The sequence below is a fragment of the Lontra canadensis genome, unplaced genomic scaffold, assembly GCF_010015895.1.
Source record: "Lontra canadensis isolate GAN:19392208 unplaced genomic scaffold, GSC_riverotter_1.0 scaffold25, whole genome shotgun sequence".
In the NCBI taxonomy this organism is placed as follows: domain Eukaryota; kingdom Metazoa; phylum Chordata; class Mammalia; order Carnivora; family Mustelidae; genus Lontra; species Lontra canadensis.
This window is the reverse complement of record NW_022631019.1, coordinates 7,685,557-7,698,252: the sequence shown is the minus strand read 5'-3', so window position 1 is coordinate 7,698,252 and position 12,696 is coordinate 7,685,557. Positions and strand designations below refer to the sequence as shown.

Sequence of the window (12,696 nt, the reverse complement as noted above, 5' to 3'; positions counted from 1 at the left end):
CGCATCCCCATTTCTCCCTAGAAGCCATCATTGTCTTGATCATTGACATGGAGGTCCCCGCTGGCCTCAGAAGTCACACACCAAGAGGGGAACATGGATATTCAGGGTGAGGGACGGAGCCGGGATTTATTCCAGCATTATCTGTCATCCAGGTCCAGCTCCTGGCTCCCAGAGTGGCCTCTCCTCCCCACCTGAACCTCGGGGCAAGCCAGAGTCCTGGGGTCAACTCCCAGAATCCCCGGGTCAGGGAGGCAGGAGGCAGGCCCAGGCACTGGACAAACAGATCAAAGGTGAGACGCGGTGCGGCTCCACACCGGGCCTGGCCAGGGGTACGGGTTCACAATGAGGTGAGTGGGAGCCCCCCACGGTCTCCCCAGCAGAGGCGAGGGGTCAGAACAAGGCCCTCACCCACCCCCTCTGCTGCTGCTCCCAGGCTGCTGGTCTTCCTGGGCTTGCTGTGGGGCTCGGCCGCCACACCCCCGGGCCCACAGTGGCCTGAGCCGGTGTTTGGGCGCCTGGTGTCCCCTGGCTTCCCCGGGGAGTACGCCAACAACCAGGAGCGGCGCTGGACCCTGACCGCACCCCCTGGCTACCGTCTGCGCCTCTACTTCACCCACTTCCACCTGGAGCTCTCCTACCTCTGCGAGTATGACTACGTCAAGGTGCCACCAGCATGGGGGAGACTGGGACCTTCGCAAGGGCAGGGGGACGGGGACCTCTGGGAGCAGGGTCTGGCCTCGGAGGGAGGGGTGGTGGGCCTTGCATCTCGCCCTCCCTTCCTGTGACTCCAACCCTACAGCTGAGCTCAGGGACCCAGGTGCTGGCCACGCTGTGCGGGCAGGAGAGCACGGACACGGAGCGCGCCCCTGGCAATGACACCTTCTACTCGCCGGCCTCCAGCCTAGACGTGACCTTCCGCTCCGACTACTCCAACGAGAGGCCGTTCACGGGCTTTGAGGCCTTCTATGCAGCAGAGGGTGAGGCGAGAGGAGGCCGAGGTGGGGAGACACGACGTGGCCCGTCTGCCCGTGGGAGTGACTCAGTCTTAGGTCAGGCCAACTCTCCCTTCAGTCCCACACCTCCCTGAGGCTGGGTTCCTGCCAAACTAGCGGGCAAGGAGTCCACACCTCCGTCCACCACCAGCCCCAGGGCAAATATCAGTAATGGCCATGACCGTGCCCCGCTCCGGCTGAGCCCGATGGTGTGTGGAGGTGCTGAGCGGGGGACGGACTAGGCCCGGGATGTACTCCTAGGGCGCCCCCCGACTCCCATGACGCTAGGGCCCAGTGAGTCCACCTCTGGATGGGAAGGTCAGCCCCACCCGCCTGAGCCCCACTGAGAACCTGCAGCCTGGTGTTCCCCATGTGTAGTGCTCCCCATGAGTGGTGCTCCCCATACACGGGCTTCGAGTGGAACACTTGATGTCAGATAGGGGTTCCTGCAGGGACCAGCTGTGTGACCTTGGGCAGGTGGCCGCACCTCTCTGTGCTCCTCAGGAGTCAGCAGCAGGATTTGCTGGAACATGGGTCACAGACCTGCTTGTTGGGTTCGACAGCTGGCTGCACCAGCCGGCTAACTTTGAGCAGGACACTTAACCCATCACTCGTTCGGAAAAGGGGGTAGTGACATCTACCTCCAGGCGTTCTGAGGACGTTATCATGACCCTAGGCCTGTCCAATACTCGGCCAGGCCCCAGCCACCTCCAAACATGGGGCTCCTCTTGGGTCAGCCTCGAGGCTGTCAGCTCCCAGGCCCCCAGACCGCCTCGTCTCCTGCCCTCTGACCACCTGCCTGACCTGCCCCTCCCCCAGACATTGACGAGTGCCAGGTGGCCCCAGGACAGGCTGCTCCCTGCGACCACCACTGCCACAACCACCTGGGTGGCTTCTACTGCTCCTGCCGCTGGGGCTACGTCCTCCACGAGAACAAGCGCACCTGCTCAGGTGAGCGGGGCCAGGGAAGGTATGGGGCAGACACCGTGCCCAGCCCAGCACCCCCCTGGCCCAGAATACAGCCAGCTCCTAAAAGCCGTAAGTGCTCTGCCCAGGGATGGGAGGGACGGCCCTTGGCCTACTGGGCCATCTGTCCATCCATGCACATCCATACTCCCTCCCCCTCCCCCGTTCCATCCTGGGCTCCCTCTCTGGTCTTCAGCCCATCACTTGGATCACCTGTGCTGGGCTCCCACTATGTACCTCCCTGTCTGGGCTCTGGGCGCCTGCTACAGGCATCTTGCCCTCCTGGGGCTCCCAGGTTGGAGGAACGGGGAACACAGGCCCGGCTAACACAGGCTTCCCTGCATGAAACTTCCCGGTAGGGGGCAGGGCGTGCTCAGAGTGGCTGGATCCCCAGCAGGCAGACCCCTTTGGCCTCTACTTCCCGCCTCCTCCGAGCTCCTGCCAGGTGCCAAGTACCCAGATGGGAAACCCAAGGGTGCCCTGGGGAGTGCGCAGCCCCAAGGCTCAGTGCTGCCCCTGCCTCCCCCTGCCTGGTGTCTCTCCCCCAGTGGCTCTCCCTGTCTCTCTGTCCTCTCTTCCAGAGCAGAGCCCCTAGCCTCATCTCTGGCTCCGGTCTGTGTCAGGCCGAGACGGCCACTGCCTGCCACCCCCGGTCCACCCCATCCGACCCTCCGTGGACCTAACAATAAATCTGCCTCCACCTCCACCTACTGTTTCGTGTCTCTTGGGTGGCACGGTGGGGGGAGGGCAGCGATATGCCCCCTGGCCTCCTCCCCTCCCTCCCTCCCCTCATCACAGCCCGGATGAACCCTAGCCGGTGGGAACACCCTCCATGGGGCCACTGGCCCATTTGCCAAAAAGGCTTGCCCACCACCCCCCATCCATTCTGAAGATGGGGCACTGAGGCCCAGAGAGGGACGAGGGCTTGGCCGGGTTCACACAGGGAGACTCTCTCACTCCCCCACCGGCTCCCCAGGGGCTGAGCTGGGAGCATCCTTGGACAGCTCCTGTTAAGGGGACCACTCATGTCCCAGGTGTGCTGGGCTGGAGGAGCCTGACCCAGAGCAGAGAGGCCCAGGGAGATGGGCACGATGGCCCCCCACATCTGGGGGCCATTCCCTCTGCCCCGTGGGGAACAGCGCACGGAGGAAGGCAGGCTGTGCTGGGACCCCTCACTTCTGGAAGCCTCCCAGCTCAAATGCCTTCTGCAGTCTGGGGAGGGGATGGGCCGGTGCCTCCCGGGGCTGATGCGGAAGCTCGCTCTGCAAGGGCACGACCAGCTGGCCTGGCGGGGAAAGAGGGCACCAGACATGCTTTTGATAAGTGTGAACTTGAATTTCCCTCAACTAACCCCCAGGGCAGTGCCCAGACCCAGGGCACGAGGGAAAGTGGACCAAGGGAGGCACCTCTGTTCCCCGTGGGGACCCAGGGAAGGCCGGACTGCTCCCAGCTGGTGTGGGTGGGAGCCCCGTGGTGGGTGAATGTGGGAGTTGTCGGGGTCTGGGCTGGCTGAGGGACCCCCTTGTCTCCTTCCCCCTCGGCAGAATCTAACCTTCGCTTCGTCAGCCCCAGAGTCCTGACTCTGGCCCAGGACTCCCCAGGTTCAGGAGCCCCTGGGAGTGTGGGTGGGGCCTGGAGGCCGTGTGCCCAAGCGCCACCCGTTTCAGTCAAAGCCAGGAAGCCCTAGAAACTCCAGATTGTTCCTTCAGCCCTGAGGGGGGGTGTTCCATCTGACTGGGCCAGAGGGCAGTGAGGGCAGCCAGGGGGCGGAGCCCGGCTGCTGGGTCCCCTCTCACAGTGACCATCCTCTCTTAGCCCTGTGTTCAGGTCAGGTCTTCGCCGACAGGTCGGGGGTGCTCAGCAGCCCTGAATACCCACAACCGTACCCCAAACTCTCAAGTTGCTCCTACGGCATCCACCTGGAGGAAGGGTTCAGCATCATCCTGGACTTTGTGGGGTCCTTTGATGTGGAGACGCACCCGGACACCCAGTGCCCCTACGATTCCCTCAAGGTCCGGTTCCTGGGGTCTAGACCTCCTCTGGCTCTGTCAGGTCCTGAGGTGACAGGGCGCCTTCTGCTTTCAGATTCAAACAGACAAGAAGGAATATGGCCCATTTTGTGGGACAGCGTTGCCCCCTAGGATTGAAACTAAAAGCAATGCCGTGACCATCATCTTTGTCACTGATGAGTCGGGGGACCACACAGGCTGGAAGATCCACTACACCAGCACAGGTGAGGGCGAGTGGGTCTTGGATCCTGACAAGAAGCTCTTCCTGGAGTGCCAAGGAGTTACATAGGATGGGACTCTTCCTGGCAAGGCCTGGGAAGTGTAGGGGAGGAGAAAATTTCCTCAGCCCTCTAGGATTCCTGGCCGAGGCTGAAAAGTAAACTGACAAAGACAGATCAACATAAAAAATCAGGGGTGCCTAGGTTGCTCAGTGGGTTAAAGCCTCTGCCTTCTGCTCAAGTCATGATCCCAGAGTCCTGGGATCGAGCCCCGCATCAGGATCTCTGCTCGGCAGGGAGCGTGCTTCCCTCCCTCTCTCTCTGCCTTCCTCTCTGCCTACTTACAATCTCCATCTGTCAAATAAATAAATAAAATCTTAAAAAAAAAAACAACAACAACATACACACACACACACACACACACACAGAAAAAACAACAGGAGAAAATCATTCACACTTACGTAATGTGAGGTCTACATGGCATGGGAGACTTCAAAAGGAAGGAAAGACCCAGAGGAACAGTTAGGCTTGTGTGGGGGTTTTGCAGAAGAGGATACAGTCATGGGGGAAAATGACAGGTTAAAGCAAGTGTTGTAAATGGGGGAAACTTAGCAAAGCCTCTTTCTTTGGCTTCTTCTTGGCTCCCTTTGTCTTTGGAGACAAGGATGCTCCTTCCCTCCAGGTATAGGGAGGGCACCTGTCACGTGGCCGTACACGAGGGTCTTCTGACTGTGATGGGGAAGAAGGGTGAGGGAGGGGGTGGAGGTCCAAGGGACCCCTTGTTTCTGTTTTCTCAGACTCTTTCAGCTTAAAATATTCAACATGCCAGGTGCCATATTTAGGGGTCATGTGTCCTGAACTCCTTCAAAAGACAAATGAGGTTGGAGTGGGGGTGGTCTGTGAGACAGTGGTCCCCAAGGGGAAATGCCACCCCACCCATCCCTATCCCTCTCTTTACCCCTCCTTCCCTCCCTCCCTCCCTTCTTCCATGTACCCATCCACTCAACCAGCCCTCCTTCCATCTGTAGGAGAGGAAAAAACAATTTTCCCTCAGCCCTCCTCAATCCTTGGCTAGGACCAAGAGACAGATTGACAGGAGAAAAACAAGCACGTTTTTTAAGGTGTATGTCTCATGCATGCATGGGAGATTACCCACGGGAGAATGGGAACTTAGAACTCAAGACATCAGTACCATCTTCAGTTAAATACAAAAGAGAGGAGGGCCTGGGGGAAGGCAGTATGGGGAGGTGCTGAGAAAACTACGGTAAACAAAATAAGGTTTGTTACACAGATAAAAGACATGCCTTCTCCAGGGACGAGTTTCTAGTGATTTAATTGTCCTTCTCCTGGAACAGAGAGGGAGACACTCTTAATGGACATTTCTTTTGTGAATATAAAGTTCTCTTACAGAAGGAAAACTTCTACTCTGTTTTCAGAGCTTCTCCTTTGTCTGCTATTTCTTTTTTTTTTTTTTTAAGATTTTATTTACTTATTTGACAGACAGAGATCACAAGTAGGCAGAGAGGCAGGCAGAGAGAGAGGTGGAAGCAGGCTCCCTGCCAAGCAGAAAGCCTGATGTTGGGCTCCATCCCAGAACCATGGGATCATGACCTGAGCCGGAGGCAGAGGCTTTAACCCACTGAGCCACCCAGGCGCCCCTTTTGTCTGCTATTTCTGAAAATAATCAGCTCAAAATAATCGGCATGCCAAAGAAGCATATTCTGGAGGGCCATATTCTCCCACCCTTCATATCCATCCATCAGAAACAAAATCCCACTGAGTAAATTTGAAGATCTAATCTGCTTTATTAAATGATTCATTAATTGGGCAGCATCCCATCTACAGGTGGAGGGGAGCTCTGAAGGGAGTTGTACAAAATGGAGGGTTTTCATGGAAGGAAGGTGGGACAAGAAAGATAATAAACAAAAGGAAAGATTGTTCTAGGTAAGATCACCTTCTCCTAGGGGAAGAGCCTATCTCCCTACTTCTCCTGCCTTGGCTTCCTTCTTCTTTCCATCCATCCATCCATCCATCCATCCTTTCTTCCATCCATCCTTCCATCTATCCATTCATCCAACCTTCCTTCCTTCCATCCATCTTTCCTTCCTTCTATCCATCCTTTCTTCCTTCCAAAACCCACCTTTCCTCCCTCCCTTCTTTCCTTCCTTCCATCCTTCTACCCATCCTTCCTTCCATCCATCCATCCTTCCTTCCTTCCATCCATCCATCCTTCCATCTATCCTTTCATCCATCCATCCTTCCTCCCACCCTTCCTTCCTTCTTTCCACCCATCCACCCACCCATCCATCCACCCACTTATTCAACCATCCATCCAACCATCCACCCATCCATCCATCCATCCATCCAACCATCTATCCAGGAAACTCAGAGCTCAGGTTTGAATGTTGGACTGCCTAGGTTTATGCCCAGGCACAAACCTGTTTCCCGGCTATGTGTCACTGAACCTCTCACATAACTTTTCTGAACCTTAATGTCCCAATTATTTCAATTAAGGACAATGTCTCCTTCAAAAGGTGTCCATTCATGGGCTAATGTAGGGAAAGCATTGGGTGCAGGGTGTGGCATAGCGGGAGTGGTAATTGGATTATAGAGACTGGGGTAGTTTTTTAAATTAAAAAATTGGATTAGAAAAGATTAAGCCTTGGGCCACCTCTGTTAGAAAGGTGGGAAGGGGCAAGACTGGTTGGGAGGACGGAGCCTAGCGCTTTCATTTTTGAAAGTCTTTCATTTTCCTGTAGGTCAAAGTAATAAAACTTGTGCAACTGAAGTGCTGGTTTTAGAGCCACTCAAAGGGGGTCTCAGGTCTTCCAGGCTGGTGGGGGCAGGGCCAGGCCAGAACGTAGAGGCTTGTGCGAAGGAGGGAGGGTGCCAGCCAGCGGCCAGGGCTTTCCCTGGAGGTGGGGTCTTTGGGCCTGCAGGGACTGAGAGCTGCCCTGGGACACAGAGCCCAGCACCTGGAGGGAGAAGGGGACTCAGCAGGAGACTGGCGCAGGCTGAGTGGTAGCAGTTGGGGGTGGGCTGAAGGCTTGGGGTGACGTCAGGCCAGGGTTTGGGGGCCGGAGTGGAGGGCAGTCTCCCTCGAGGCCTAAGGCCGTGCCACAGGGCTGTTGTGGGCGGGGTCACCTGTGCCCACTCTTGTCCAGCGCTCAGCCAAGCACCAGCCAAGTGCTTTACATCTGGTGTTCGGACGGCCCTGGAGGGTGAGTGGCTCTTCTCACCTCCCCATCTTACCGGTGAGGAAACAGGCACAGAGAGTTGAAAATAACCGCTGGGAATGCGGTCTAGCTCTCCTCCTCCAGCGGACGCTGTAGCTTGGTTTGCGGCAGCGCAGAGCAGACGCTGCCCTGCAGGGTGTGGGGGCCGCTCTGGCTCCTTTCAGGCCGCTCGTGCCTGCCTTTCTGGGAACTTCGGCTGAGACCCAGGCCCGGCTACAAACCCTAATTTGTGCAATAAGCGACCCAGTGCAATCTTGCCTTTGGTTTTAAATCTGAGCAACTCCATCCGACTTGCGGCGAGCTCTTCCCCTGTGTTAAGGGTTCCGTGCGTAAATCAGGACCTTTCAGTGGCTGAATTCAGAGCGGCCGGCTGGAGACAGCGTCAAAACCCCTCGCTCAGCCCGGCCTCCCTCTCCGCCCCGCCCGCAACAGCTCAGCCCTGCCCTGGTCCCGTGGCGCCACCTAATGGCCACATCGCGCCGGTGCAAGCCGAGTACATCCTGAAGGACCGCTTCGCCGTCTTCTGCGAGACCGGCTACGAGCTTCTCCAAGTAAGTTCATTACAGCCCCGTGAGTACGGCAGGACCGCGGTCGGTCTGATGCGCGTACGTAGTGCTATCAGCAAAGAATTTATATGCGAAAGTGGGGAAAGAGCTGGAGTCAGCACGCTGGTTTCTTTTGGCTGTGACTGAACAAAGCAAAGCAAATTCGGTGGAGAAGAGAGATGGCTATGGAGAATTTTTTTTCTTAAGAATCGTGCCTTTAAACAAAAAGCTTGAAAGGAACACTGAAAAGAAATTTAAAAATAAAAAATTTTTAAAAAGCTTTGAAAAGGCTTTTGACTGGAAGCTGGTGATTCAAATGGGCTTTTCCCTGTTCACACATCACAGCAGCTCTCGAAAAGCGGCTGAAACAAGCGAAGGATGCATTTGCCATCCTCGTGCCACCTGCTCTGCGAGACCGCGCTTGCATTAGATCAGGCCCGTCCGCCTGGCCACGTGATGACCTTTCCCGGCCACCACTCCTGGGCCCACAACAAAATTAAACGGCCCCGGGAAAGAGTATATTCTGCAAAGTTATAAATAGTGACCTCTGTTAAGGGAGAGGGAGGGTAATTTTTAAAAATGCTTCGTGTGTTGCTTTAGGGGCACAGGTAAGAGATTAACACGTCCTCTTTATGTTCTTCAAAATTGTCACTGAATCCCAGCGGTAAAAAGTAATAACGTTGAAATGATAGCTAGCTATTCAATCCAGTCCTGTGGAGGGACAAATCAAAAAAAAAAAAAAAAAAAAAAAAAAAGGCACTTTCCCCACCTTGCAAAATTCCCTAGGCAGGCTCTTTCCCCAGCTCCCGGGACTGCAAACCTCTGTTTCTGATCTGGGGCAGAAAAAAATCATCCTGCTCTCCTTGGGAGCATAAAGGCTTCTTTCCGCCAAAGTGATCTTTCATAAACTTTAGAAAAATATTTCTCTGCAAACACCACTAGCGATAAAAACTGAGAGCACACATGTGAAACCTATCAAAGTGCTGTTAATAACCGGCCTGTGGTTTACGGCCCCAGGCTAGAAAAATCCAGGCCCACAGGCTCCCTGTCGGAGCGGGTTGGTCTTACCCAGATTCCCACCACCCCCTTTTGGCACTTTACATAAAGAACTGGTGGCAAATCGGCAGGAACCTGTGAGATCGGACGTGTTCTTGGCCTTAAAGAGAAAGCAAGACATATTCCTAAGCTACGGCAGAGGCGCACACGGGATTCCTGCGGTGCCAAATGCATCTTAAAAGAGGAGAGCTATCCCATAGGCGACAAATCCCTCAGAGCTGTTGGGATGTGTCCTGTCAACGTGGGTGTGGCATCCCGCTCCGGGCACCCACCCCCACCCAGAGGAACCGCTGTAGGAGCACAGCCTTGGGGTGTGGTGTCCTGATGTAAACCAGGTAAGTAATATTTGCTGAATTCTTCTTTAGGGTGCTTTGCCCCTGAAATCCTTTGCTGCGGTCTGTCAGAAAGATGGATCTTGGGACCAGCCGATGCCCACGTGCAGCAGTAAGGCCACGTGACCACAGGTCCTGGGACCGCTTCTGCAGCTTTGCCTGGAGTGCTGCTTCTGAAGCGGTTCTCCTTAGCAGGGCTTGAACTCCAAATCTGCTTCTCTTCCCCAGCTTCTCCGTGCATTTAATGGGGTCAAAATGGAACCGAGCTACCAGCAAAATTATTTCCTTTGGAAGAGTGTGATCTTTTAAAAATATTTTTCCAAGTGTAAAATATTCACTGAGGATGGGAAAGAGAGAACGAAACATTTTAATACCCATAATCCCACTGTCCTCATATCCCTCCCATCACACACCTGTCTCACATGTGCGTAAACACCATCTGGAGGGATGGGTGTAGCTGTGTGTGAACACTCCACACGAGACTGCGGTGAGGGGGTACATTGCCATTTTGCAAGCATCACATCTTATTTTAAATATTTTTTCAATTATAAAATACATGTTAATTAGAAAAAGTAAATTTACAAAAGCATAGTGAGACCCCCCCTCTCTTGCCCAAATCCCCAAGCTACCACTGAGGGTTCAGGGCCCTTTCCTTCATTCCTGTGCTGTATACACTATTTCACCATTATATACTTTTCTAAAATTTATTTTTAAGATTTTTAAAAAATTTATTCATTAGACACAAAGAGAGCACAAGCTGGGGGAGAGCGGAGCAGCCCCTTACCCCGCCCCTGCCTCGTGGGGCTCCATCCCAGGACCCTGGGATCATGACCTGAGCCAAAGGCAGACACTTAACAGACTATTCCATACTTTTTAACCAAAATGGGATGCTAAGTCTGACGGCACTGTGCTTTTTGCCTCCGTCTCGTCGGGATCTCTCTCCACAGCAGTCTGAGTATTAGCAGAGCCGCTCGCTCATCCTTGTTAAGGACAGCACGTCGCGCCCACCGCCGTCTCCCAGATTTTCACTGTCACACACACCGCTGCAGTGAACACTCCTGTAAATGTATTTGCACATACTTTGTGCAAAGGTTTCTACAGAATTCCTGGGGAAGTTAAATATCGTTTCCTAAGTTTACGTTCCCACCAGTGAGACTGTCAATCCTCAGTTCGAAAGCAGTAGAGCTGGGAGTGAGAGGTCTGGATCTGAACCTCACTTGGGGTGAGGTAGGTGTGGGCACCTCCTCTACAGAGAGGTGGACAAAACTCTTGCCACGGAACCAAGCACACAGCTATAAGTTCGCTGAAAACTACTTAAATGTAACCTTTTAAAATACCCAGAGAAATCCATTGGTTGTTTTAGCTCTACTGTGGGAAGCAGGACTTCTAGACTCAGTCACTTGGGCTCCAAACTGGGCAGGTGTTTCACACGTTCTGGCCTCACACAGGTGTGCATTCTGATGCAAAGTCCAGGTATTATGACTTGCGGGTCTCCTACACATTGATGAAAAGGAGCTCAAGAAGCCAGGTCGTTCTTTGTATGGTTCTTTGACCTTTAAGGCCAACCGAACTGCAAACCGAGGACCACTTTCCGGGACCCAGCCCGGGCAGGCCCATGCAGGCTGGGCCGGCAGCTGCTCTGAGACAGACCCTGAGGTTCAAAGTCAGGTGCTGGGCACCTGTGTGGCTCAGCCCGTTAACTATCTGCCTTCAGCTGTGGTCATGACCCCAGGGTCCCAGGACTGATTCCTACATCCGGCTCCCTGCTTCTCCCACTCCCTGCTGCTTGTGCTCTCAAATAAATGAAATCTTTAAAAATAGGAAGTCAGGGCACTGAGGAGTCCAGTGGTTTCAAATTCCCTTCCTTTGTGAAGGGAATCGCAGGGCTCCGACCCAGGGGCCTCACCTCACTCTAGCCGTTTAGTCCGGAACAGGCAGGAGGGTGAGGCTTTTAAATCACACTAAGGCGATTCCCTCCCTTTTGAGAGAGATGGAGGATGTCCATCCCGGTGGTGGTGGTGGTGGTGGTGGTCGGGGGGGCGGGGGAGGACATGGGGAGGGGAGAGACACGGATACGGCTTGGAGCCACAGCACCGCAGCACAACCACCTGTGGGTCTCGTCTTCTTACCGTCCGTACACCCGGACTCCTCCTCCTCCCGTGTTTCCTAGTTGTTGACTGTGGCCCTCCTGATGACCTGCCCACGGGCCGAGTGCAGTACATCACAGGCCCCGAAGTGACCACGTACAGAGCCGTGATTCAGTACCACTGTAACGAGGTCTTCTACACAATGACCCCTAACGACGGTGAGCAGACTCTGCAAAGTTGGGGGTGTGTGCTGTCTGGAAAAGAAGCCCTCCCTCGCGATCTGAAAATAAACTTGAGCCGACATTTTTGGCTAAGGCTACACAAAAGATTAAAAGGCACTTCTCCCGCCCGCTAAGTGAAATATTACAGCTGAAGTGACTTTAATGTCAATTTGCAGGAATCTGAAAACAGATCTTATCTAGTAAATGACTACTACAAACACACAATATATTCCAAATGGTTTAATTTAACAAGTCAAAACCTTATCATTAAGCACTTGAGATCTTGATACATATTCAAGTTACACATCTAAAAGGTTTCCACTTTGCAAGCAAACATGGTTAATGCAGAGACCTCCTATTTATGAAATCATGTAAAACGGTTAGACACCTCTCTTTCCCACTGATGCTCAAGAATCAACATTTTTCAAGGGGGTATTCAAGCAAATGACAACCACCTTATACATGCAGTTCAACATTTTTGCTTTTCCAATGATTTGCAGGTAAATACGTGTGTGAGGCTGATGGATTCTGGACGAGCTCCAAAGGAGAAAAATCACTCCCCGTCTGTGAGCCTGGTAATGGATACATTTATACAAGAGATTCGTAATTGATGGAAAGTAGAACTGGGTGGGAGACAATCAGCAGAGCTTTAGCTGTGGTCGGCTGAATTGCAGCTTCAGCACTTGGCTCTTAAACCAAGTGGTTATTTCCAAATAATACGTTCTCATTATCCCCCTTCTGGACGGACGGAGAGGTTGCTGGGTGCTGACTGCATCAGTCACTTGGTTATTTCTGACCTTACAACTAGGCAAGCGTAAAAAATTAAATGATTTTAAAAATTATCTTGAAGCATTTATACATTTATAAACTCGAGTTCTGCTGTGGAGTTACTTTTCTTCCCTGTAAAACTGCTATTAAAACCCAAAGCTAATAACTTCATTATTTCCCTAAGCAATTGTTTTCAATGACATCTAGTTTTTAAACATTAATGCAATTTGCCTTTTAAATAGGACTTTTTTTTTTTTTACCAGAAT

The 12,696-nt window shown here is 53.3% G+C and overlaps 1 protein-coding gene across 3 annotated transcripts; it reads left to right on the top strand.

The window, feature by feature from the left end:
• The first annotated feature begins 279 nt into the window (after nucleotides 1-279).
• MASP2 (mannan binding lectin serine peptidase 2) lies at nucleotides 280-12,459 on the top strand. Of its 3 annotated transcripts, XM_032863384.1 has the most exons (10): nucleotides 280-347; nucleotides 434-662; nucleotides 800-977; nucleotides 1,812-1,943; nucleotides 3,774-3,970; nucleotides 4,044-4,191; nucleotides 7,854-7,972; nucleotides 9,388-9,466; nucleotides 11,525-11,659; nucleotides 12,163-12,459. In XM_032863384.1, exons 1-10 carry the CDS (start codon nucleotides 343-345, stop codon nucleotides 12,267-12,269), a joined length of 1,329 nt encoding a protein of 442 aa, XP_032719275.1. In that variant the 5' UTR covers nucleotides 280-342; the 3' UTR covers nucleotides 12,270-12,459. The 3 variants fall into 3 exon arrangements, with proteins under 3 accessions (XP_032719275.1, XP_032719277.1, XP_032719276.1); XM_032863386.1 differs by lacking the exons at nucleotides 3,774-3,970; nucleotides 4,044-4,191; nucleotides 7,854-7,972; ... (1 more) ...; nucleotides 11,525-11,659; nucleotides 12,163-12,459 and adding an exon at nucleotides 2,540-2,658; XM_032863385.1 differs by lacking the exons at nucleotides 3,774-3,970; nucleotides 4,044-4,191; nucleotides 7,854-7,972; ... (1 more) ...; nucleotides 11,525-11,659; nucleotides 12,163-12,459 and adding an exon at nucleotides 2,254-2,292.
• The last annotated feature ends 237 nt before the right edge of the window (nucleotides 12,460-12,696 follow it).